The 27,439-nt window shown below is 41.4% G+C and overlaps 1 protein-coding gene across 2 annotated transcripts in view; it reads right to left on the bottom strand.

Moving 5' to 3' along the window:
• TBXAS1 (thromboxane A synthase 1) overlaps window positions 1-27,439 on the bottom strand; it is a 150,991-nt gene that overhangs the window by 103,840 nt on the left and 19,712 nt on the right. The window contains exons 2-3 of one of the 2 annotated variants that reach the window (XM_029922693.1): window positions 11,290-11,383; window positions 8,621-8,673 (exon numbers count right to left, since the gene is read on the bottom strand). In XM_029922693.1, the coding sequence (XP_029778553.1) occupies window positions 8,621-8,673; window positions 11,290-11,383 (147 nt within the window). Of the gene's footprint in view, window positions 1-8,620; window positions 8,674-11,289; window positions 11,384-27,439 lie in introns of those variants that run through there. The other variant, XM_029922701.1, reaches the window with a different exon arrangement.

Genomic DNA, 27,439 nt, shown 5'->3' on the forward strand with positions numbered 1-27,439 from the left:
TGATGGGCTCTATGAGGACAGCTCAGAGCCTAGAGCCTGCTTCATGGATTCTGTGTCTCCCTCTCTCTCTCTCTGTCCTCCCAAACTCTCTCTCTTTCAAAAATAAATAAACATTAAAATTTTTTTTTAAATTTTCACTTGCAGATTGTTGGGGTTGAGCCATCAGCAAGGGCTTCAGGCATCATCTGGCCCTTTGCTTTTCAAATTGCTCATCTTGACTTACTAGTGTTTATGAAATGGATTTAGAGAGTTGTGACCGCCTTGCATTTTTTTAATGAAATAATAGAATAGTTCAATGTGGATCTTACATTGAATATCTAATATCTTAAATTAGATATTCTTTTGTAAGACTTGTATTTCAGGTATGTGTGTGTGGGTGTGTGTCGTGGATCATAATGTAAAATATATAATTCACTGAAGCTCATAATAACAAAGCGTTGAAGTTCACATCCCTCATTATATTTTGAGAAAACTGAGGCTCTGAGAAGAGGGGAGAGTAGCCTAAATCCATTAAGCTAACCAGTGGCAGATAGAAGAATCGAGCTGGAATTTGAGCCCCAGTTTTCTATTATAAGTTGGCATGTTCTGTTTTGATGTTTTTTTCCACCCAAGGAAAAGAAATTAACATAGGTTCTTGATCTTTAGGAGTGTAGGTCACAGGCGTGGACAGTAGTCATCCATAAAGTAGACGGCAACCACCATCTATAGGTGGTCATTGAACAAGAATAAAGGAAAGGAAGTGGTGTGAAATAGTGGGTAAAAGAAGAGATTACAAGTCCAGAAAAGAATATGGGTAAACTTCAGAAGGGTCTTTGGATGAAGACTGGAATAGAAGGTGATCTTAACCCACAAGGAAGAATGGAAGCTTTGTAGTAATTTACCACTCAGTATGACAAGAGACCAAGATACAGAAAGGAGAGGTGAAGAGTCTATTCAAGGTTATTCAAGAGAACTGGAATGCTAACAGAATTCTTCTGTCCTTTTTCTCTTTTTAAGTTTATTTATTTATTTTTAGAGGGAGAGAGGGAAAGAGAGAATTCCAACCCATGTACCTTGAGATCATGACCTGAGCCAAAATCAAGAGTTGGATGCTTAACCGACTGAGCCACCCAGGTGCCCCTCTTCTGTCCTTTTTGGTCCAGATTGCCTATTTATCTCAGGACAATTGTTCCTTTGATAATTCTGCCTATTGGGCTACAAGTTTCAAGTGGTGATAATTGTCACATATTTTCCTGCTGACAACTTTCTTCCTTCTCTTAAAAGCCTCCTAGAAAAGAATTGGCCAATTATACCAGGGTATTTATTTTTATAAAATAATGCACCCCCCCCCAAATGCAACACCAGGGTAATTTCTAATTTAAAAGTGTGCCCTTACAGCCTGAGTCTTAGCAATTAATCTATTGTGACCAGTAAGAATATAGATATTTAACTCACTGAATGATTCTCAATAATTGTGGCATACAGACCTTCCGGTCTCATTAATTTTGCTTTCAGACTCATCTTGCTTGGAAATGGTGATTCTAAGCCTTGTTTTCCACACTTTCATGAAAGACACAACTTTCATTAAGCTACAAGACCCAAGTTTTGCCCCCCAGTTTGGCCTAAGGGCCAGAAATGTAAATATAATTTAGGATTTCTGCACTTAATTCCAGAACTTCAGGGATAGGATGTTCTATTGGCGCTCACAGTAGTCTTCATTTTCATTGATTCCTCTTAAAATGGAGTCTCAGTTTTAGGTCAAACACCTAAATGAGTCTCATTGTGAGGCACACTCTCCAAATCAGTGGCAGCAACGTCAGTGTTTGCCCCCCGTGCATCAGCCTCTATGCGGCTTTTCTGCACCTGCCGCTTCTTTCCCACCTAAGAGCCCTGCCATTCTTCAACATCTATGACTCTATTGAGCTCAGTCCAGCTTAAAAATGAGAACAGTCTCCCCATATCAGTTGCCCAGGGTGAGTCTGAATGCTTGTTTTTTCTCGAACAAAGCAGCAATAGTTTCCACCCCGCCCCATCCTCTGCCACATTTTCAAGCCTAGTGTGTTCAAGTGTCTTGTGTCTTCTTAGAGAACAACCAGGAGGCACAAGAGTGCAACAGGGCTGAGTCTTTCAGAGCCCTTTAATGCCCTGACTTCTGGATCTTGGGGAGAGGGCCAGAACATCCCCCACACGTTGATGACCCGTCATATGACAGAAATAAAGCAAATCATCTCGGCTCTGCCCTTTCAGCCACGCCTACGTAGCATGCAAGTGTGATGGCCAAGAGCACTTTCGTAAGAAGTTTTTGCACAGCACTCACTTCCGAAGCACACTCTCTTCTAGTGGATGGTGCAATGGAATCTGAGCTTTAAAAAATATTGAAATGACCTTATTGTTTTCATTGCTTTTCCATGTGTATCCTAAAGTTCTCAACTTCCTCACTGCCTGGTGACAAGGTGCTATTAGTTCATGTGTGCTAGCTAATTAAGTAAGAACGGTGCTAAAATCTTCCACATTGGAGGCATGTGAGACACCTTGATCTCCTGTGGGCATGAACCCTGTGTCTAAGTGCCAAGTCTTTTTAACCAAAGTCTTATTTGCTTGCTAAATTGATTTTTTTTTGTTCAGTTCAGGGACCCAAGGTTCGTGAGAGGTAGATTGCTTCAGAGTCTGAGACTTGCAAAGATGCTCTTAGAACACTCTACTGCTGCTAGGTCCCAGAAGGTGCTACATGCATGATATCCAAATGGGGTTATTTGATACAGCACTGGCAAGTGATCAGGCAGAGGAATGGAGCACAGAAGTCAGAAATATATACATGGGAGCTAATAAATTATAAAAGTGACATTCATTTCAGTTGGAAAAGGATGATTTCCAGATGGAACACCACCATCTAAAAAAAAAAAAATTAAGGTAAATGCCTACTTCTGTCCTTCCCCTCAAATAAATGCCAATGTATTAAATATCTAAAAACTTTTTAAGTTTACTTATTTATTTTGAGAGAGAAAGTATGTGTGTATGAGCAGCAGAGGGGCAGAGAGAGAATCCTAAGTGCTGACTGTGCAAAGCCTGACACAGGGCTCAAACTCACAAACTGTGAGATCATGACCTGAGCCAAAACCAAAAGTCAGGATGCTCAACCAAATGAGCCACCCAGGTGCCCCTTAAATATCTAATTTTTAAAAATGAAATAAGAAACTCTAGAAAAATAGAAGTTAAAATATGTCTTTTTGAGTAAGACACAAAATGTAGACATCTCCATAAAAATTGATTAAATTGAAGAATTAAAAAATGTTTTCTGATTGCAAAAATACACAATAAACAAAGTTAAACAACATAAAGGAGGAAATATTTGCAATGTATATTAGATGTAAAGGTCTATTTTCTTTAATATATAAAGAGCTTCTGCAAATAAATTGAGAAAAGATCTCTAACCCAATAGAAAGGTAGCAAAGCATTTTCCAAAAAACAAAATATAATGTATTTTAATCAGATGAAAAGATACTGAGGCTTTCTCATAATTAGAAAAATGGAAATCAAAACTACCATCAAATGGTAAAGATATGAAATCACGACCACCATATTTTAATGGCAATCACGTGAGAAAACCAGGTGTTCTCACACACTTATTTATGAGAATGTAAATTGATAGAACTCCTGCACAGAGCAATTTAAAATAAAATTTAAAATGTAGATGATCCTTGGGGCGCCTGGGTGGCTCAGTCAGTTCAGGGTCTGACTGTTGGTTTGTGCTCAAGTCATGATCACGTGGCTTCAAGCATCTGAGCTGTGCATCAGGCTCTATGTTGGCAGCATGAGCCTCTTGAGACTCTCTCTCTGGCCCTCCCCCACTGTGCTGTCTCTATCTCTCTCAAAATAAATAAATAAACTTAAAAAAAATAAACCTACTTTTAAAAAGTGTAGATAATCTTTGACCTAATGATTTGTTTTAGGAATTTATCCTACAGACATAGTTACATAAGACAACAATGGTGTATATACAAGACTATTACCTGCAGTATTGTGTGTAAGAGCAAAAGGTGTTCATCAGTGGAGAATTTGTTATTAAAATTAGGATACATCCATACAAAGGAATCCTTAAAAAATAGAATAGCGTTTAACAAGAATAAATGTATCGAAATGGAACAATTTCACAAGTACCGTTGATGAACAAAACAAGATAACAACATCAATCTTATATTATCTATCTGAGTATGAAGAAATTAATAATGAAGATTGCATCTGAGGAGTGGCTAAGGGTCCAAGGAGGGAGTACATTTTTTTTCTGTGTACTTGTTTGTACTTTATGAGTTATGTACAATGTGCATGCCTACCTACTTACAACTCAATGTTCTGATGAGAATATTGAAATCATTTAACAAATCTGGCTTGATAAAAGGATACAAGAATGAGGGGCCACTAACCAAATGGAGGGGCATAGGTGATGGATGCCAAGAAGCATGAAAATCAAAGAGGGAGCTAAGTTTATACCAGAAATCGAGATCAAAGTGATGTGAGGGCAAGAAGAAATGGGGATGATTAAGGGGAAGAACACTGGGTGTTGTATGGAAAACAATTTGACAATAAAATATTATGGAAAAAAAAAAGAAGAAATGGGGATGAGGCTAACTAAAAGAAAAGTGACAGTACTATCATTTATAAGAGGGATAACACAAGAGTAAAGAAGCTTTAGCTAGGAGCCTTTAGGAGTTGCAAATGAGCTGAACTTAAGGTGTTGAAAGTTTTTATAAGTAATTAATAGTAATAGCATAATAAAGGCTTGTCATCCACTGGATTATAAAGTCAGTTACGAATTGGAAGGGAAAGTGATCTGCATTCTGTTTATATCCAATCACAACATATAATGATTATGTAGATACTGTTCTTTTAGGGTACGCGAAGGAATATAAATCCAACTGGGGGCTCATGCTCAGACCAAAGGATATAACCAGTAACCATTCATTGACTGCAGGTTATCTAAAGCAGTAAAGCCTCACTCTCTTCCTATTACGTTGTCAACTCTGTGCAGTTCAAAAGAGTTCTAATCACGTATTGTGAATAAAGGCTGTATAGGTGTGCGTGCCAGTCCATCTGCTTTACGTTCAAGTTCAAAGAAGGCAGAGACAACATGTGTAGCTTTATCTGCACAGAGCATGGAAAAGCAGGCTAGTAATTAGATACTTAGTAAAGACATTTCGTTTTTGGTGGTGGTGGTGGTGGTGGTGATAAACAGTGATGTTGTCAGCCCTTTGTGGCAGAAAGCTTATCTCCAAGTCTCTTCCCCATGGCAGTGAGTGGGAGGGAAGATGGATGAGGAGCCCATCTCCAGTTTGGGGACTCAATCTCTGACTGAATTGCTATGATAACAACCATAGAATAAGCGTAATAATCCCCTTACTTGGTGTTCAGCTCCAGAGCAGAGAGGGGGTCCTTTCTGCCATGTTCCCCCCAACATTCAGTACTGCCCTGCCATCTGAAGACACAGTGGGTCTCTATCTGGTGTCGACTGTGTGGGGTTTCCATGTCAAATGGCAAATCAGTCTATTGTTCCAGTTTTTAAGAGGACCAATCTGGTCTTGATAATATCTTCTAAAAAACTAAAGGTAGTCTAAAAATTAATATAACTTAAACCAAATCACTGTGTAAAGGAAGGATTTTTCATTGAATGTAGTTAAACCTTGACATTCCCAACTAGTGAAATCATTTTTCTAAAATGTAAGGAGTCACAAGATCATTTTTAGGGCTAGAGTGGACCTTAAATATAGGCTAGTCCTCCCTTTCATTGTAAAAGGTGAGCACACTGAGTCTCTTCAAGATTACAGAGCTCAGTCAGGGCTTTGCCTGCCACCATATTGCCTCCAAATCCAGGAAGGGACCTGTTTAAAAACAAGTCAGTACTTCATGGCTCGCCTCTTTTTTCTAAAGCAGAAAAAGTTGGTAGCTTTGTATGAAGAAAGCATGCCATCACCTTTCTTCCCCTTTTTACCAGAGGTGGGAACAAAGAGTGGAGATAATACTGCAATTTTGATCTCTACAATTTGAAATAATTCTCTTTAAGTTTTTTTGAAATGAAAAGGATAAATAGTGTTAACTTAGTTAAAATTGGAGGGGGTGGGAGTTGACTGGACCTCTTGTTGTCAAGGAAACTAATTCTGTCTCTTTCTCTTCCTCCCTCCCTCTCTCTCATATACAGACATGCATACCACACCATCCACTAGTTAATACAGTGCCCTTTAAACTCTTCATCTGACATTTTTAAATTATGTTAAAATACCCAAGTGCTCTACTCTGAAAATCTGCACAAGAAATACTCAAGGGAAGTGATTCCTAGAATTCAAGCTGAGGGAGGCCTTTTCCTAATTCTGAGGAAGCTACTGTCATTCTGAATCAATGCTGTGTGTCAGAAATGTATGGGACAGTCCCTAAGGTCAGTGTCAAGTCAACCACAGAATGACACTGTTGGACCTGGAATGAGAACCTTTAAAAAGCCATGAAACAACGTAAGCGTAAGAGAAGGATAAACGTGTCAGTCCCCTGAGCCTTTACTGAGTATCAATCATACTTAAAACAAGAAGCAGGGGCGCCTGGGTGGCTCAGTCGGTTAAGCCTCCAGCTTCGGCTCAGGTCATGATCTCACGTTCGTGGGTTCAAGCCCCGCGTCGGGCTCTGTGCTGACAGCTAGCTCAGAGCCTGGAGCCTGCTTCTGATTCTGTGCTTCTCTCTCTCTCTGCCCCTCCCCGCTCATTCTCTGAATCTCTCTGTCTCAAAAATAAATAAAACATTTAAAAAAATAAAAAAAAAACCAAGAAGCAATGCACTTAAAAAAAAAAAAAGTAAGTAAAGACCAAGCTAACGGGGATCTTAAAGAGTTAGGTAAAGTAGCTTATTATTGAAAGATATGCACCACCTCCCTGCCCCATCGATGGCAGTCTTGGCCAAGTGAATTGCTTTGGCCTCACCACAGGTTGAGTGTGCTTCCTGCCCTGATTTTGAGTTTGGCTATCTAGCGTGGTTTGGCCAATAGTGTATAAGCAGACATGATGCAACAGGAACTTTAAGTGTTCTTGCACTGTTAGGTTTGCTCTCCGGAACATTTGCCTTCACTTTGAGAAGAGCCTGTCCTAAATGAGCTTACCTATCAGAGGACTGACAGATGCACCAGAAAACCCAGCTAAGCTCGGCCAAGGGTAGCCTTGATTAGTCTATTCTGACCATGCCTTTGACACATGGTGAATAATAATTTGTTGTTGCATTTTATTTATTTATTTAAAACAAGTTTTTTAATGTTTGTTTATTTTTGAGAGAGAGAGAGAAAGACAGTGTGAGCAAACGAGGGGCAGAGAGAGGGAGACAGAGAATCTGAAGCAGGCTTCAGGCTCCAAGCTGTCAGCACAGAGCCCAACACTGGGCTCGATCTTGCAAATCATATCATGACCTGAGCTGAAGTCAGACACTTAACTGACTGAGCTACCCAGGCATCCCAAAGTCCCTGCATTTTAGATTGGTTTATAATGCGGCAATAACAAACTAATACAGGCAGCGTCTAGTATGACATCTTAATTTATCACTTGTGCAGGACCACATAGCAAACTAAACAGCAGAGAGAACAACTTGGCTAGAACTGTGGCTCTCCAGGGTAGGTCTATTTCTGCAGAATACAAGTTAATCTCTTTTGAAAATCACCCCAGGGAGAATGATGGGATCCATGGGTCCCATGGACAGAAGAATTCACAAACCACTGGACCCCCATTATCCTGTACATTAGGAACAGAACTTTACTGCACCTAAAAAAGTGATTACAGACCTGGAGGTCTGGAGAGGCGCTGGGAAAAGTCACCCAGTGGCCGAGGAGGAGTGATTTGAAAACAGACTAAAACGATTAGGGCCCCAGTGTGGAAAGACACATGTTGAGAATCAATATGATTCAAGTCTGTCAACTCTTGAATAGAGTAAAAGATCTGAACATATGTTTGTTCACCAGATTCTGGAATTTTATTTTATTTTATTTTTAAAGAAGGAGAACACTCAGAGGCATATAAAGGAAAATTTCAAGAAAAAAAAGAGAGGCTCTATTACTTTACCTGGCTGGAAACTATGGTGGCCATGTGTCCCAGTATATCCAGGACAGTCTCAGTTTCCACTGTCGCCCTGGGGTAATTATTAATAGCACCCCCTTTCACGTTCAATACAGGGACTGTATTGGATGGTAGACTATATGGCTGTACAGCCGACAGCATGTTGAACAAAACATGCTCAACAAACAGAGTTGAGCAAAACAGGTCCAAGTAAGGTTTAGGGAAGTTCTTAAGAAAAGACCAGTCATGGGTTATCAAGGCATACCAGACTGAGTCACAGAGGTCCACTCTGTCCGATTGTGGCAGTGGTGAGAGATGGTCAAGGTTCCCAGGGGCCGACTTGGCTGGTCAGGGTCTTAAAAGCTGGGAAATGGTGTTCTTTCAGCCTAGAATGGGGTCCCCTTGGGCAACCCGTGGCCTCCTCCAGGAATCTTATCTGTACTGCTAGGCACTCTCTTTGTGGATCCTCGAAAGATCTGAGCACATGCAACATCCCTATTCTGGTTATGACTTCCTTATCAGAACATGCAAGACAAGGTACATGGTACAAGAGTGAGGTTCCCTCTTACCCACACAGAGGTCCGTATAGCTTTCTGAGCTCCATTTGGCTTTCCCAGAAACCCTGCAGAAAACACAGCACTATAATAAGGATAAGATTAAACAAAATTTTGAGTATCCAAATTTATTCAGGAAAAATTCTGGAACCTTGAGAACACAATTATATAAACAATAAAAAAGAATTGAAGTTATATTGCTTTCAAGTACTTTGAAGTATTAGAATAAACTAGTAGCTTTAAAAAAATATATTGCTGAGGAAAAATCTCGGTCAGCTCTGCTTTAATGGATGGAAGAGATCATCCATACTTAAAGTATTTGTGTATAATTGCTGCTGAAATATTTGAAAACCATTTGCTTTCTCAACTATGTTAACATTCCCGTCTGCAGTTTGGTTTATATTATTATTAATTTTGGCAAAACCTCTTTTGACAGCCACTATATGTGTAAATGCCTGCTGAATCTATCCAAATTATCACAAGTTCTGAATTATTATGATCCAAGTCCAATTTTTAACTAAAACCAACAGAGTCAAAGCATAAGAACCTTAGGGTAACTTGATATAGGACTAAACATCAGACACGTTTTGTAGCAGGGAACAAGTACATGTAGCAATACGTAATGTGGTAGAGGGTCAGAAGGTGCCAGATGCATTGTGCTGTAGGGATGAAGTAGTATAGTAGGGAGGGAGCGTGTGTGCAGCTATACACGGAGGAGTCGTAGAGGTGAAGGGGTGGAGATTGCTCACAGGTCCCTCTGTTGTGGGAATGAGTACACGGGGAGACATTTGAGTGGTGGGGGAGGGGTGGTGGTGGAAGAGGTTGATGTCCTTAATGGAAGCACATCTCATTCTTATTACATCGACTTTCACAGTCTAAGCTTGCCATATATCAAAGAAAGCTTCTATGAATATAAAAATAGTCACTGAAATTACTATGTTCTGGAAAGAACTTGGCAAGGTTTGTACATACAACGATGATGAGCTGAAAAGGAGCATATGTGGAAATTAACCAGAGGCAGGAGCACAGTGTTCTCTTCACATGGACAGTTATACAGTTTTTTTTTCCTCAAAATGTTAATACTAAATTACTCAACTGAATGCAACTGATCATTCCCCCCCACCCCTCCCCTGAAATATGTGAAATGTATTTAATTTCCTATCCAGTGTGTTGTTCTATTTTGACACTCAGAAATTTCTTCACACTTACTTCAAGAACTCACAGGAAGCCTTGATGTGATTGCTATTTGTGGGCTTCACATTGTGAACATGCCATCCCCCCAAGACAAAGATGAGGAGAAGGTGTTTAAAACCCAAGGAAGGGCAGAACAACAACAATAAAGAGTGAAAAGAGAGCATTGAACAGAGAAAGAGACAAAAAGGAAGAGAAAAGAAAGGAGGAGGGAAAAGGTCAGAAATAGCTATCGTTATCTGTCTCATGCCGAGGGCCAGCCTTTCTGAGGTTAGGAGTGGGGAAATGCTAGAGAGATGTCACACAGATATGATCACGATTAGCCCACACTTAGCCCTTCCTGTCACTGTTTGGCTTAGTGGCTCTTCACACGCAGGATCTGTCGGCTCCTGATGTTGGGCCTGGTGGAAGCATGGCCATGAGTTTGCAAGATTAAACCATGTGGCTTCTGAGAAAACCCAATGAGGGAAAACTGAATACCCTTAGAAGATAGAGTCCTGGGGCTATATCTACAAATGCCTACTGGACATATCCACTTGCATGTCATTCTGGCCAAAGGTATCTCCCTGAACCAGCTGCCTTCCTGACCCTCTACTTCTGTCAACTCTTGGCCATTCTCCCTGTTAACCTGGCTCAACACTTAGAGGCACTTCAGCTCATTTACCTTGAATTCTCTACTCCCAGTTCATCCCAGGAATCAATAACTTTGCCCCCAATGTCCTTTTTTCATGCGGACCACCTGGGCCAAGACGTCACCGCTTCACCTAGACTTCCCCTAAATCTTCCCCTCTGCAGAGTCACCCTTTACTTCAGGGTCCTTCTCCTGCGCTAAAATGGTAGCACACCAGCCAGCAGTCCATCTCGTCACTCTCTCACACTGCTGCTTCCCCTAGTGCTCCCTCACCTTTAGCTTTTAGTAAGTCCAGGCTGCTCATCAAGCTGTGCCCTGTTTTTCATGTAAGTGCAATCACACACATCATTGCTCCCCACCTGGCCTGTGTTCTTGTCTTTGTGAGTATTGCTCCTGCAGGATCTCCTTCTCTAGGAAGCCTTCCAGAGTGATTCCAACCCTGACAGATCTTCCTCTCCTCTGAAGGACATCACAGCTACCATCTCTCTTGCCCAGTCAAGCCCTAGGGTGCAGCCTATCTGGTGTTTAACACCATGATTTTACGTGTTTACTTGAGGGCAGAAGTAACTTCTACTTCATCCATATCCCAGGCCTTGTCACATTTAGACGCTCAGTCAATGGGCTGTGGAGTGAATGGATGAATGGACGGATGCCAGGACTCACTACATGTTGATGAGTAATAATCAATGGATTGTCGTCATCATGTGAAAATTCATTCAAGGAGGGGTAGGCTCATCTCACAGTGCCTGCGCATATAGACTACCCCAGGGTAGGCGACCTCGATGGGAGCAGTGCATCATGGGTAAAGTTGCCCTGGGCTCAGCCTCTCTTATGCTAGAAGACAGTGGAAGACTTCCCTTACCTGGCGGAAAAATGTCAAGTTTCCAATAAAAGGGGAAGGCTTGGGATGTCTGATGCCCAGCTTCTCCAATCTTGAAAATGCTGACGTGGAGTACCTGAGGAGAAAAGCAAATTTTAGAAACCAAGGACCTGAAGTTTGCATTCATACATTGGCCCTGTTAGGAAACAGAATTACTGAGCTCTCCTGAGGCAAGAGTGGAAGGAGAGGTTTCTGGTCGACCATGTCTAAGGACCAAAGAGGTGGAGGCATAGAGTGGAGTGAGGGGAATAGAGCCTAGGAAATCCCTCCTGATTGAGTGGCGGGCTGGAGATTGAGGAATCCTGAAACCTCACAGGCAGAAGACAAGGAGATGCTGTAGTCTAAATGCTTCATCCCCCTTGAAGTTTCCATCAATACGTTGTTTTAAAAAATGTACCTCTCCCCAGTTCAGTTTCTTGGTCTCTACGTCTACCATGAACAATTATCAGAAGGCAAAGCAAAAAAAAAATAAATTAAGTAATAAGTTCCCTGTGCAAATTTGTGTTTTCCTGGCCAAACCGACCCCTGCACATAATTTGTCCCTTGTCACATTCCATGGGCTAATGGAGAAAAATAGAGGGAGAGAATGCACCATGGAGACTAGACCTCATCACCAACTGCTTATAACCTCTTTATGTCTTTGTTTTCACGGCCTGAAACCATATGGGAAGCATATTTTCTTAACCAAAAATCAGGAAACGTGGCCCGACAGATTTCTATGCCACTTTCCAGGAGAAAGCAGCAGTCTGAGAAGTGCAGTGTAGCTGTCAAAACATTGGAATTACTAGGATATTTCACCAGTTTATGGGAACAGAGGGATAACACAGTTAAAGTCAGGACTGGCTTAGAAAAACCTGGACATATGGCTAAAATCCCTAATCAGCCTGCCAATTAGGTCAAAAGTTCAGTTAGTTCAGAAAAATTAATGAGTCAGACTGGGTGTTTAGCGTCATGCGGAGATCAGCCAAATCTCAATTCAGGAGCAAGGAAAAATTTAGAGCCTATCATTACACCCAAGCTTCCTGGGAGCACTAGAACTTAGATGAACAAAATGCTACTCTAAAAAGCATTCACTTATCATTAGAAAGAAGGAATGTTCGCAATACTCTTTGACCTTCCCCTTTCCCACCTGTAGTCCAACAAGGAGCACCTAAAATATGAATTTTTCATCACATAACTAAAAAATTCAGGGAAAGGACAGCCTGTCGTTAAGTGCTGGTTTGTGTTACTCTGAGCAATGGGTCTACTTTTAAAGTAGTCACTAGGGAGAACCCAGAATGGGAAGGAGGTTTCCACCATCTGGCTGCATTACTGGGTTTGAATGAATTCCCAGGACATCACATGTAAGTCCATGTTCAAGTGCGATTGCAAGCCGCACTTAAGGAGCCACGTGTGAATTACACGGAGTAGTCAGGCCAACATTCCTCTTCATTAGCTTGTGTTCCAGAGGTCGACAGCATAGAATGCAAAAGTTACTCATTCAAGTAGACTAGGATATTTAAAAAAAACTCCCCTCACACCTAAGAGGAAAAACCAAAGAAGACTTACCAGTCCACTTAACACTTCCCTCAGCATCCTTGAATCTGGTTTCTATCTTCATTTCCCTATCAGTTTTTGTGAATTATTTTCTAAATGTGATCTCAAAAGGATAGAAAGAGATATGTAGATCTTGGGCCACGTAATTACATCTTAATTTTGTAATTAGATGTCTTGATTGTCTAATTAAAGGACAAGAAGTCTGTGCCTAATTACATGTGCTAATTATTATGCAAGTCCATGCCCTAATTATGTAACTCCACTTGCAAGAATACTGCTTATGTGTCTCTGCACAAAATTCAGACATTTTCAAACATATGGCATCAGCAGAGAATGTTCTGGACATAACCATAAACTTCACTTTGCAACATGTATTCCAAGTATAGAACTTGGGCCTCTTCAGCTGGGAATTGGCCCATAGTTGCCATCAGTAACCAGGGTCCTTGTACCAGAATCAGCAGGGAAGGCTCACTGGCACCAGACTTCTGGGCAAAATTGCAATGTGGGTTCCATTTGTCTTGCTCCCACTTCCTTTTCTGTACCCTTGTTTCATCTTTGTTGGTCCCAAGGTCTTCATGCTGCTTTCTTTCTGTCTCAACAGGCTCTCTGGACAATCTAGAGATTGTTCCCATGTGTTATGGACCCCATGTGTTATGGGTTGAATGGTGTCACCCCCCAAAAAAAAGATCAGTTGAAGTCCTAACCACTGGTACCTCATAAAATGATCTTATTTAGAGATAGAGCGGTCGCTGACATGATTAGTTAAGATGAGATTGTACTCAAGTAGAGTGGAACCCTAATCCTTATGTCCTCATAAAAGGACGGCCACATGAAGACATGGAGACATGGGGAGAATTCCAATAAAGGCAGAGATTGGAGTTAACATAGCTACAAGCCAGGAAACACCAAAGATAGTCAGTAAACCACCAGAAGCTAGGAAGAGGCCAGGAAGGATTCTCCTTTACAGGTTTCAGAGGAAGCATAGCCCTCTAAAAACCATAGTTTCAGGCTTCTGGCTTCCAGAACTGTGAGACAATGAATTGCTGGTGTCTTAAGCTCAGTTTGTGGTACTTTGTTACGGCAGCCCTAGGAAACTGATACACCAAGAATACCCATGAATGAGTTTTAGAGAATCAAGGAAAAAAGATCTTAAAAAAAAATCTCCTCCTGCTACTCTAAAAATTGTCACCATGAAGGAAATTTCCTTTTTATGTCAAATTGTGCCCTTAGGTTCTGTGCCATCAAAAAAGTGCAGGTGGCCTGGGATGCTGCTGTGAAAAGCAAGTAGTATGCAACTGTCGTGCAGCCGCCATATTGTGGTATTCTTCTCTTTGATGGGAATTAATACAAATATTCCTTATTATGACTATGGACATCTATCATTGTTTACATTAAGGATACTGTAAGGATTAATGATGTTGGAAAACAACATCAAAAAGTATAGAGTAGCCTCAGAGACCATCCTTTGGTTTCATTTCTCAACTAAAATCGTCATTTCTTCTACAGCACACAAATTCCTGTACTACCAGTGGTGTGCCTTACTGCTGCCCATTCTCAAAATAAATTGAATCATATGAATCATTTTCACAATAAGATTCCATTTTTAAAGTATAGAAGTTCCCTAGTATTTCGTTTTCCCCAAGACAAAGCCCTTTCTTGATGGATTCCACAAAAGTAGTCAGCCTTATGGTTAGCCAAAGAAGTCACTTGCAATAAATTATGGGAATATTTTGATGAATCATGTGTGAAAGAGCTGGTCAACCTGATTGAGGTTTGGAGCCAGAGAAGACAGTCAGGTGATGGCCTGCCCTCCAGGATTTCCCTCACTGCATATCTTAAGCAGCCATAGAGGATGTGGTTTCTCTCTTGTGTGCTTCTGGGAACAGCTAGCTCCTTGGTTCGTCCGTTATGTTCTCACCATCACCATTGAAGAATTTCTACTTGGTGAGATTCAGGTCTGCTGATGTGTTTTTGAAACGCTGAAATATTCCTTTGGCAAATAACATATCTCCTGGGATAAAAATCGTGATTCTCCAGTGAAGCCAGGTAACCCCACCTGTCCTGTTCTTTGGAGAAGGAAAGCCGTTTGTCATGACAACTCTACACTTGTGGCACGTATGGCCATCAAAGGACTTGCAAGCAATTCCATTAAAAATTGTGGCCACATTGGAAACATTATTAGAAACAAGGCCTTAAATTGTTGCCTTCGCAAAGGGTTTTAAGACACAAAGCACAGTGTTTGCTAGCTTTGACAGAAATTTGGACAAAAATACCACCACCACTATTAGACAAAGCCTACTTTCAGTTTACTGTAATTTTTCCTAGTTTTTTCTCTGGGGATTTTTTTCTGTTTTTGAGGTTACATTCTCTATAATATTTTCCTATTTCTATTTCTCTATATTTCTACTTTTTAAATGACATAAGGAGGAAAATCTCTGTATTATTAATCCTTTATGAGTATTATTTTTTGAAAATTTTATTAATTTATTTTAAAGGGAGACATTGAGAGAGCATGAGCATAGGAGAGGAGCAGATGGAGAGAGGGAGAATCTTAGGCAGGCTCCCTGCTCAGCACGGAGCCCCATGTGGGGCTTAACCTCATAACCCTGAGATCATGACCTGAGCCACAATCAAGAGTCAGATGCCTAACCAACTGAGCCATTCAGATGCCCCTGAGTATTATTTTTATGGCTGCATAATGTTCCTCTTATGGACAGATCATAATTTACTAAACTATTCTTATTGTTAAATATTTAGGGTGTTATTGATTTTTTTAGCTAATTTAAGATATGTTACTATAATGAATTCCTCTGTGTATCAAGCTTTTCCAACGCTTTTTGCATCAAGATTTTCTAGACCTGAAATCCATAAGTGCCCAGATTCAAATATTTGGTGCAGAATGCTTTCCAGGAAGTCTGTCCCAGTGAGCCTCATGGTCAGTGTACCCATTTCACCAAGCACTCTCATAACATCTGCTCCCCCTTTTTAGACACATCAATGTATCTTAATGTCGGCATTTCTTGCATTATCAGAGAGAGAGAGAGAGAGAGAGAACATTTTGCCATCTCTTTTTCTCTAATTTCAGAAATATTCCCCAACTCTGAAGTTATTCTTTCCTTCTCCCACTTCATTTCCTACCATAGCTGATCTAGGTGGCAGGCATCACTGTGCCACACCAACTGGTTAAATAATTAATTGCAAAATGAGCAGTCATTGATGGGTGACTGCAGGCTGACTCCAGGCACACATTTGGTCATGGAGAGGAAGATAAGCAGATGAATTCTGAATAGTTTTTTTTTTAAAGAAAATAATTCCCTACAGCCTTGTTAGTTGATTTTAAATTCTATTTCCTTCTCCTTCCTTGCCCCATTAATGCTCCAGAAACTGTAAGTGTAGAAATTGCATCAGGTGTGCCTCCAGGCAGGCACTGCTCGGAAATACTGAGTTTCTAGATGAGGTCACCCCAAGTCCCCTGTTAGCACCTCACCTTTGTTCAGCATCCTCATCCTCATGTTTGGTCCCCTCTCCAGGTACCCATTCTCTCAAGATCATGCTTGCAGCTTGCCCTCAGGGCTGGAAACCATCTAGTGTACGTTCACTCATGTCTCAATTAGTACTGGTTAGATTATCTACTAAGATACAACCTGCAAACCAGAATGTTCATTACTAATCTGTCAGAGGAGGTATCCTTTTCCAGGAACAAGAATCTGATGTCCCTCCTCAGAGCCCCTCCTCTCCCAGTACCTGAGAAGTGAAATCAATCATCAGAGGGTAATGTGTTGAATCAGGTTCTATAATGAGAGGTGGCTCATTAGATCAGATATGGCACTAGGACCCTAGTAAAGTAATCCTGCCCTAATGCCAAGCATATCCCTATAAAGGTTTGACAAAGAGACAGTGTGCTTGCTGTCCCACCCACCTTTCCCCCACTGACTTGTAGTGCCACCTCTATCATACACCCCAGTACTAGGTGCCTGGGTCTATTTTGATCCATTTGTCTGGATTATGGCAATGCCTCATATTTTAACTATTATAGTTCTGTAATACTTTTTAATATCTTACATTTCATATTAGTTTTAGAACTAACTAGTCTAGTTTGATGAAATAGTCTGCTGAAATTTTTTTATTGGAATTGCATTAAATTTGTAAATTAGAGTACCATTATTACAACATTGAGTATTCTCACCTATGAATGTGTTATATCTCTCCATTGGTTCTGTTCTCTTTGTCCCTCAGTAAAGTTTTGTAATTTTATGCACAAGAGTATCTTTTTGCCATTTACTTGTGTTGGTTATTGATATTGCTCGTGTGTAGGAACACCATTTGTTTTTTATGCTAATCTTTTAATCAGTGATCCTTCTAAAATCTTTGTTAATTCTGCTGATTTGGATGTGAGGTATCTGATTTCTTATGCTGACAATTATTTTTATGCAAATAATATCAGTTTGATTTCTTTCTAGTCATCTTATTTCACTTTTCATTTTCTTTCCTTATTACACTGTCTGGGACCTCTAGTACAGTGTTTAAAAGAAGCAATAAAAGAAAGCATCCTTTTCATATTCCTGATTACGGAAATGTGTCTAATGTTTTAAGCTCAAGTGTGAGACTTTGCTGCAGATTTTTTACAGATATCCTTTATTGGGTTAAGGCCATTTCTTGTATTCCTAGTTTGCTTAGAGAAGTTTTTCTTAATTTGTCTTGCTATAGGCTTATCTATTTTATTAATCTTTTCAAAGCACCAAGTTTTGCTTTTGTTGATTGTTTATAGTTTTTTTTGTTTGTTTTCTATTTCATTCTTTGTCTACATTTTTTATTATGGTCTTTCTTCCACTTTCTTTGTGTTTACTCTTTGTTCTTTGTTTCTTTGGGTTTTGTTTATCTGCTTTAGTTGCTTAAGTTAATAGTTTTAGTTCACCTATTTTCAGGATTTTTAAAAAATCAGTTCCTTTAAGGCTGTAAACCCTCCTCTAAATGCTTCCTTACCTGCATCCCACACAGTTTGAAATGTAGTGCTATCACTGTCTGATAGTTACATTCTAATAGAAAACTTCTGAATATAAAATATGCTGTAAGATGCACACAAGCAAAACTCAGAGAGAGAGATTTTAGAATTATAAGAGCTTACTATTGTTTTTCAATTCTGCCCAGCCTTATCCATAAGATTTAGTAAGTAAAATTCCTTATAATTTGTTCCAAAAGACCCAGAAAAGGGAACTGCTTTAAATCTTCACTCCTCTAGGGGAAAAGAAAATAAATGAGTACTGAATAAATACATAAGCATCTGACTGATACTTTCCCTAATAATATAAAAACCACAAAAGCCTACTCATTGCAGTTATTAGCCTGACAACCGCTTTGTCACAACACAAGAAAAATGCATTTATACAGACATACGAAAGAGTTATAGAGTCATTACTATTATTATAATTTATAATAATTTTTATGTTTCCTGTGCACCAAGCACTGTGCTAAGAACTTTTTATACATTGATTTACATGAGCCTTCCAGTAATCCTATAAAGGTAGAAATCAATATTATTTTCATATTACTGATTAGGAAATTAAGTCCTAAGGAGGTTAAGGAATGCACTTAAGGTGACAGTGCTGCTAAGTGATTGAGTCAGAATGGAAACCGGGTCTGCCACATTTCCAACAAGTGCTGGTATCCTCTGACTCCAATAACCTGTTCCTTTCCATCCTCTGGGCTAGGATGTTGTGGACCAGCCACCACATGAGAACACAGGAGAATATGCTGAGGACAAAGGCAGGTTTATTAGAAACCAAAGGTAGAGTAATGACAGATACTAATTAACTGACGATCACGATGAGAGATATTTTGTCTATCTAAAAGCCTCACTTGTGTTTCTTACCTGCCTCTTACTCAGAATTCTCAACTATTTATTCCTTCAGTTGTGTTGCTTTCGCCCGTTCTCCTGGATCATTCCTGTCTGCATACAAACAGTTTTCAGGGTCTTCCATCTTAAAGGAAGAAGGCAGTCCTCTTTGATCCTAGTCATTACCTTATTTTTCTTGCTTTCTTGTGAGTCACATCCTTTGCAAGCAGTGTTTAGACTTGTTCTCTCCCCTCTACACCCCTAGTCTCCTCTTCTCCTGTTCCAGCTATTTTTTATGTACCCGCCACCATACTGGGATTGCCCTTGTCAAAGTCATCCATGATTCTGATCTTGTCAACCCAATGATTTCTTGCCAGTCTTTGTACCTGACCTCTCAGTAGCATCTGACACAGATCACCACTCTTCTTCCTGTAACACTCTCCTCCTCCTGCTCCCTGTCGGCACTCCTCATACCTCAGAGGCTGCTCCTCGGTGTCCTTGGTACCTCCTTGCCTTCTAATAGTCTCATCACTTCACATACCATCTATACATCAACGACTTCCACACTTCTGGAGCGCCTCAGTGACTCAGTTGGTTAAGCATCCAACTTCGGCTCAGGTCATGATCTCGTGGTTAGTGAGTTCGAGCCCCATGTTGGGCTCTGTGTTGACAGCTCAGAGCCTGGAGTCTGCTTCAGATTCTGTGTCTCCCTCCCTCTCTCTGCCCCTCCCCTGCTTGTACTCTGTCTCTTCTCTCTCAAAAATAAATAAACAATTAAAAATTAACTTTCACATTTCTATCTCTAGTTCCATTCTCCATCCTCTCCACTGAACTCATCTCTGTATAACTGCCGAATTGGCTGCACCCTTTTAATGTCTATTAGCCATTTTAAACTTAACATGTCTCAATCTGAGTTCAGTTTTCCCCTAAATCACATCCTGCCCAGTTATCTCTATGTCACAATTGCAACCACAATCCACCCATCGACCAACCCAGAAACATTTGAGACATGGTCAAGTGTGTGATTTTTTAATATATGACTAACCCTTTTCGTTGGAGGATTACACATCTCCACCCCATTTACACTAGGCTTGGTTATGTGGCTTTTTTTTTTTTCCAACTGAGCATGAACAGATACAATGTGTACCACATCCAAGCAAAAGTCAAGAGACCAGCACATGGTGAGCCATTTATTTTTCCCTCTGCCATGAGATCCCTAGTCTCCCAGGTGAGAGCTTTCCTGAAGCCTGGGTCCTGTAATAAAGAGGATGAGGAGCAGAGCTGAAAGTGATCCATGCTGGACATGTAGTGTGAGCAAGAAATAAATATTTGTTGATGTAAATCACTGAGATCGGAGGCAGTTGCTGTCCATGTGAAACTTGGCTGAAGTTGACTGATATTAGACCTATTTTATCCTTCTCTTTCATTTTTCATGCTTTACAGTCTATCAGCAAATCCTTTGAGTTCCATCTTCACATTAGCTCCTTCTCCCTATCTGCCCCCTTCTCTCCATCTCCATTGCTTCTGCCCTGCTGCAAGCCTCATAGCAGGGGTATTTGCTAGCATCTAGCAAATGCATTTACCCTTTGCCCCCTCAAATTAACTTCTAGGAATTTGTTCTACCCACATCCTTGAGCATATACAGGGGTATTCATTTCAGCATTTTTATAACATCAAAAGACTGGAAACAACCTAGATGTCTGTCAGTTTGGGGCTGTTTAAATAAATCATGATACATCCATTTAATAATATGCTATGTAAGAAAATTTGAAAGTCATGAAGATACAAAATTTATAGGTGTTTAAATTTCCCCAAGTGTCTCATAATACAGTACATTTGTTGAATGAGGATCTAAATAAATTCTATGTGTTATAATTGGGTGAGGTGCCTCTTAAGTATCTCTAAGTCTCTATATTCCCCTCAACCCCACCCCCTAACCTACCTTTTCGCCTCTTGCATTTTTTTTTAACAAAAAACAAAAACAGGTTGTGTTGTGTAGAGTTTCCCACAGTCTGAATTTCCATAGTTGCATAGTCCATGGTGTAGTTTAACATGTTCTTCAGTTCCAGTCTGGTATGAGATCTAAACTATTGGTTCCAGAATTTGTCTGCACCCTTCGGAGCTTCAGGATATTCTCATGTTTGCGTCCCACTCCCCACCCGCCCGTGGTGACTTAATTATGTAGGGTGTGACCTGGGCTTTGGAATTTTAAAAAGATCCTCCAGTGACTGCAGTGTTCATAGCCTGATCCAGAGGCTTTTTCTGCAAGATTGCTCTATAGGAGATTGATGATGTCTATTTTTCTCTTTTATTATGATCTTAGAACCTGTGACAGTTGTCACTTAGATCCATTAATTCATTAGGAGCTGCAAAAGGGTGATATTCCTTCTGCACTATTAGCTGGAATAATTCTGAATTTACCCTCATGTGCTGTGGTAGCCTCAGGAACAGTTCATATAAAAAAGTAGGATCAGTGTTGATTCCTCCCTTTTATTGTTAGTTTTCAAAATAATGAGCTGATTGTATAACATCTTACAGTAATGACTCATGATATTTTTGTATCATTATAAATTCATGGATTTAAGTACATTTGATATGTTTTGATCCACTGCAATGATTGTTTTAGTCATCAAATTGTCCCATCTTTGGCTAGTGGGACGACATATAAGTTTGCTCCTGAGTACTTTTGATAGAATGTCTTTCTTGCTTTCTGAAATGACAAGATGCTTTAGGTTCATCTTGTACATTTCTTGCCCCAGACTAGATTAGCTGCTTTCCCAAGGAGCCTGTGGTTCTGTTTAGTGGAAAATGCTATCTAGGGATCATAACAAGAGAAAGACTTTTCATTGTACTTCTTGGTGATACTTCATGATACCATTTTGATACTTCAATCACATGGATATGTATACAAAAACATAAATAGATCTTGAAAGTTTTTAGTTGAATCCTCTGTAATTGGAATTATTTTAAATGTATAGTGATACCTTATGAAAAAGATCAATATCATGAATACTATCAAAAAGTGAAGAGATTTTTTTTAAAGTTGGTTTACACCTAGCATGGAGCCCAACACAGAGCTTGAACTCAAGATCAAGACCTAAGGTGAGATCAAGAGTCAGACACTTAACCAACTGAGCCATCCAGGCACCTCAGGTGAAGGAATTTTTTTAAAGTAAGCTTTTCCAACTATATTAATTTCCTATTGTCACTATAACAAATAACCACAAACTTAATGGTTTAAAACAAAATAATGTATTATCTTACAGTTCTGGAGGTCAGCAGTCTAAAATCAATCTCACTAGTCTAAAGATGTCAACAGGCCTGGTTCTTTCTGGAGGCTCCAGGGAAGTATTGTGTCCTTGTTTCCTTGGGTTATGACCATATCGCTCCAATCTCTACTCTCAGTTACCACCTTAACATCTGATTCTGACTCCTGCATTCCTCTCATAAGGGCCCTTGTGATTACATTTAGGGCCAACCCACGTAATTCAGAACACCCTCCCTATCTCAGGATCCTTAATCACATCCTCAAAGTCCCTTTGCCATATAAAGTAGTGTTCACAAATTCCAGTGATTAGGACATGAAAATCTTTGGGAGTCATTATTCAGCTACCACACCAACTTATATTTCTATAAATATAACATATTTATGTGTACATCCTGACTTTATTTTAGAGTGTGCCTGAAAAGGGGAAGTGTTTGGGTGGGGACTATACAATCATCAAGGCTTCCTGTTTTGAGAGAACTGGATGGTACAGCTGCTTGCGGAGGGGGGGGGGGGGGGGGGGGGGGGGGGGGGGGGGCGGGGAGGCAAGCCCAGGGCTCACATGACAATAAGCCTCTGTCTCAGGCACCAAACACTGAACTAGGCTTTACTGACCCTACCGACTAAACAGCCAGCAGATAAGTATTGTAAAGAAAATACTACAATTTTTTTTAAACAAAGAAGATGCCTCCCAGTTGATGGCTATGATAGCACAGAGCTAACTTTTCCATTTTTATCCCAACTTCAGAGCAGGAGAGTCAGTTGAGGAAATAACTCTCAGTCACTATCAAGATGCTAATCTTCTAAACTCAGTCATTTGTATACCATCTTTACAATTTCTGCCATGCCTGCAAATGTCCTATGCTCTTACTTGCTTACCAATTTCCTTTAAATAAACTTAAGTGCATTTATTTTAAAAGGAAACGTTAAGGGGCGCCTGGGTAGCTCAGTCGGTTAAGCCTCCAACTCCGGCTCAGGTCAGACCTCACGTTTGTGGGTTCGAGCCCCACGTCAGGCTCTGTGCTAACAGCTCAGAGCCTGGAGCCTGCTTCCGGTTCTGGGTCTCCTTCTCTCTCTGCCCCTCCCCCTCTCATGCTCTGTCTCTCTGTCAAAAATAAATAAAAAATTAAAAAAGAAAAAGAAAAAAAAAGGAAAGGAATCGTTATGTCATGACCATAGATACGGAGTAATGGTAAAAAGAAACACCTTACAGTGGAAAGATTTTTAAGTCTGTGAACCCCCTGAAAGTTCACATGCATGCATGGTCCATAGGCCACTGCTCTTGAGGATGGTCGGAGCAGGCCCCGGTTTTTTGTGTGCTCTGTCCAGTTTGCCCTGGCTTAGTCAACAGCTAACACCAGGGCAAGAGAACAATGAAGGACCTTTCTCAGAGTGCACGTGGAGAATTAGAGCAAACGAATCTTATTGTCCCGTATTTCCCTTTCTCAGTACTGAAGAGAGCCAGTCTGCTTTTGCCATTGGGTTTATTCTAAACCGTGAGAGTGGTGTACGCTCCCGAAGAGGTGAGGTCCTAGCAGTCAAGTGCTTTGTCACTGTTAGGGCTAATGTTAACCAACAGGTTACAAATGAAGAGCATCACTGGGTCGAGACAGATTCACTGCATGTCTCACTCCAGACGCAGGGTTGGGCGCTAGGGCCGCTGCAGGGACGTGTCACTCACAGCCTAGTGGACCAGACAAACTTTCAACGGCTAATGACAAGCAGTTAATTAAGCATTTGCAGTATGATCTTTGCAGCGAAGAAGCATCCCGTGCCAGTTGAAATGTATGCTTTGTAGTTTGATGATTTAAGAGCACTTCTTCTGTCCAACTACTGGAAGGAATTTGTCAAAGCTGAAAAAAATGGCAAGCAGTCCTTATGGTTGTTATTCCTCCTTAAGGCTAGTTTTTAAGCAACAGGACCCACCAAAGGGGACCGGTCTCCTGAAAACCATTAAACTGAGGACAGAGGGGTCACTGCTAGCATTGAATAACAAGAGCTGTGTCACCGTAGCAAGTGAAGGCACTGAAAGAGACTGCTGCTTTGGAAGGGCTGGTAAACCAGGAGGCCGGGAAGAGGGAGCAAGGGGGTACACTGAGTGGGCCCTGCTCTCTCAGGATGTCCAATGCCCATCCCACCCCCGAAAGCCAACTAGTGGGGACTAATTGGCATCTCTGGGACTGAGGCAGCAAAGGACATGGAATCGGAGTTGGTTCAGAAGGGAGAGGGGCTCAGTGATGGCGCCTCTGCATCTGTTCCCCAAGTCTCCCCCACTTCACAGTTGGCCACAGGCGGATTCTGAGAGCGTGCCTTGTGCTTCTGCATCAGTGAGAACTCAAGAAAATGATGAGCTAGCACAGAGAAGTTTCAAAAGGTGGAAACACACGCAACCTAGCTTGCTATTTTAAAAAATAGAGCAAAGCAATTGAATTATATCATAAAATCAGTTAAGTGATATTTATGAAACACTTCTGAGTTTTTTTAAGTGTTGGTTATTTGGCTGAATTTAACTAGACTGAGCCCCCCACCACAGACACACCAGAAAATACAGTGACAAATATAGATGCAGCATAAAATCTTCCCCTGAAGACTCTTCTAGCATGGAGAAGGAACAAAAAGACTAATGGCTTAATACATTTAAGAAACACAGCAGAAGAACATATGGGAAGGGAAGGAAAAATAAGAAAAAAACAAGGAGGCAAACCATAAGAGACTCTTAAATGCAGAGAACAAACTGAGGGTTGCTGGAGGGAAATTGGGCGGGGGTATGGGCTCTCTGGGGGATGGGCATTAAGGAGGGCACTTAGGGGACCAGCACTGGGTGTTACATGTAAGCAATGGGTCACTAAGTTCTACTGAAGCCATTTTCACACTATACATTAACCTGAATTTAAATAGATCAAAAATATATTCGTAATTAATATTTTTAAATAAAATATATTTGAATTTATTATGATATATTTAATTTTATAAATTTCAAATACAGATCTATTTACATATAATTTTATATGTTTATCTATTTGAAAATGAAGTGCCTCCGGTAGTTGGGCCTTGAATTCTTCATGTGTCTGGGGACCGGAGGCCCAGACATGGCATCCTACAAAAGCCCCTGCCTCACTCTACTTCCCCCCAGAAGCTGGAGAAAATGAGTCTAGAGAGGAAAAAAAGCAAGCCCCCAAATTTCTTACAAACTCCTATCAAGAAAGAATTTGGCTTCTGTGAACTCACCCCTTCTCAGCTCCCCCACCGCTGGTTCCGCAGCCCTGCCCGGAAGAAGGAGGTTCTCAGCAGAGAGAACACAGGCAGCTTCTAGATCTACAGGCTCACCCACGACCTATTTTGGAAGTGGTGGAAAAAGAACGGTTGCCCCAGCTCAGCGGGAGCATCACAATGAGACCGTTTAAAAGACTTGCTCCTCTTAGACAGGTAAGGGTCCAGGCCGGGCCGAGGGTTCCTGTCTCTCTCTCCATCTGCCAATTAGTAGACCGGGCCTCACTGATAATTGTGCTCTCAAGGTAATGGCTTGTTTAAGTAATTGATGATGTTTGTCCTCACTAGGGAATCTTAGCACATCAAAAGATGTTGAGAAAGCCAAAATTCACCTAGAGTCTGAATTAATCACTTTGTCAAGCACAACAAAGGCTGTCTTGCTTTGCTAATAATCCCAAATGAGGTAGCAACCCTCAGTTAAATAAGGAAACTGTGGTGTCTTTAATTAATATTTCAAAGGGCTGAGATTGGCTTCTTTACTCTATTTTTATGAGAATGCAGCGAAATGCATACAGAGCAGGAAGAGAGAGGCCTGACCTGCTTGGTAGGAAAGGATCTGGGGGCTTTTGTTAACCACAGGGTCAGTGTGTGTGGCTGAGCCGGAGCCGGAGGAAGTGAGTCCCAGCGTCTGCCTTCAGACGCTGACCACTGACCGTGGCCTCAGCACTTCCACTTGCCCGGGCTTGGCGTCTGCAGTGAACACCTCCCCTCCTCCCAGGTCAGCTGCTTCAGCCTTTCTGGGCTCGCCTCAGCACCCCGCTGCCCTTCAGCCTGCTCTCTGGGCAACTTTCTGACCTCAAATAGGCTCTCTTCACCGGACAGCTCAAGCTTCCCCAGCCTCCCTCCAGGCCCTCACTGCCCTTCGCCTCCCTTCCCCCTCCCCCTCCCTCCCAGACCCCCAGGCCAGCCCAGCTCCAGCCCTGGCTGCAGCCCCGACTCAAGATCACGCAGGACAGGTCAGAGCCCCAGCCAGGCTCCTTCAGGCTCAGGATGGAAGGCTGAACACATTGCTGTGTTGGCCTGATTCCAGCTGCAGGGCCATCTTTAAAAGAACATTGACACCCCCAAGGCCACTCATTAGCCAATGAGCAGGATGGGGGATGGGGTCTGGCAGCCACCCAATTCAGTTCAGCCATCCTTACTGACTGTGGCTATGATACCAGGGGCGAGTAAGACACATCCCAGCTCCCAGAGAGCATATCTTATGGAAAACAAATTGGGGGGGGGGGATGGGATTTCCCTTGGGCTTGGGTAAACCCTGATAACTAACTGCCTTCTAGGTCCTTCTTATCTTACCTACTAACTCCACAGTTAGAAACCTCAGTGTCATCTTTGACACTTTCCATCAATCTTCCTGCTAGCAATCTTCACATACGGTCGGTTCTGCTTTCAAAACATCTCAGATGTGTTCTCCTTTCTTCTAACTGGCACCACCCTATTTCAGCCATTATTGTCTCCCTTGGGGCTCGGACTCTTCATTAGTGTCCTGAACTGGCCTCCCAGCCTCCAGTTTCCGTCTTCATCCCACAATCTGCAGTCCACACCAGTGCCAGAAGAATCTTGCTAACGTGTAAATCTGACCATGTTGTGGCCCAGTTCAGAATTCTCTATTGGCTTCCTGTCACTGAATACTAAACTCCTTTATTTGGCACACAGGGCCTTGGATGATCTGACCCAGGCCTGACTCTTCAGTGTCATTCCAAATGGGTCCTTCCCTCGCCTTTAGATTCCAGCCGTCTTGCATGACTTGGACATTTCTAGTTATGCCAGCTTGTTTTACCCTTCCAGGCTTTCACCCATGCTCTTCCCCAGGGCTAGGACCAAGGTGAGGCAAATGAGGCATCTAGGGTACAACATTTAAGGAGGCACTCACTTTTGGGGATGTGCAAATGCCAACCCGGCTCTTGCATGACCTGTGAGTGAGTATCTCCTTAAATCTTGTGTTCCAGGTGCTGGCTTTCCTCACATGGTTCCAGCACACTCTTTTCTGCCTATTGTGTCTGCCCTCTTTCTCTACCTGGAAAGTCCTAATCATTCTTGAGGGTTCTGCCAGAGGGCTACCTCCTCCAGGAGCCCACCCAGAATAGAGACGTTCCCCTTGGCCACCAGTTCCCTAATGTGGAGGCCTGCAAATGAAGAGCAGGAGAGCTCAGTATATTGTTTGTGGGAATATAATCCTGTCTAAGTTCTTTATTTACTGTACCTGGTTCTGTTTCCATCATGTGGAC

The sequence above is a fragment of the Suricata suricatta genome, chromosome 2, assembly GCF_006229205.1.
Source record: "Suricata suricatta isolate VVHF042 chromosome 2, meerkat_22Aug2017_6uvM2_HiC, whole genome shotgun sequence".
Taxonomy (NCBI): Eukaryota; Metazoa; Chordata; class Mammalia; order Carnivora; family Herpestidae; genus Suricata; species Suricata suricatta.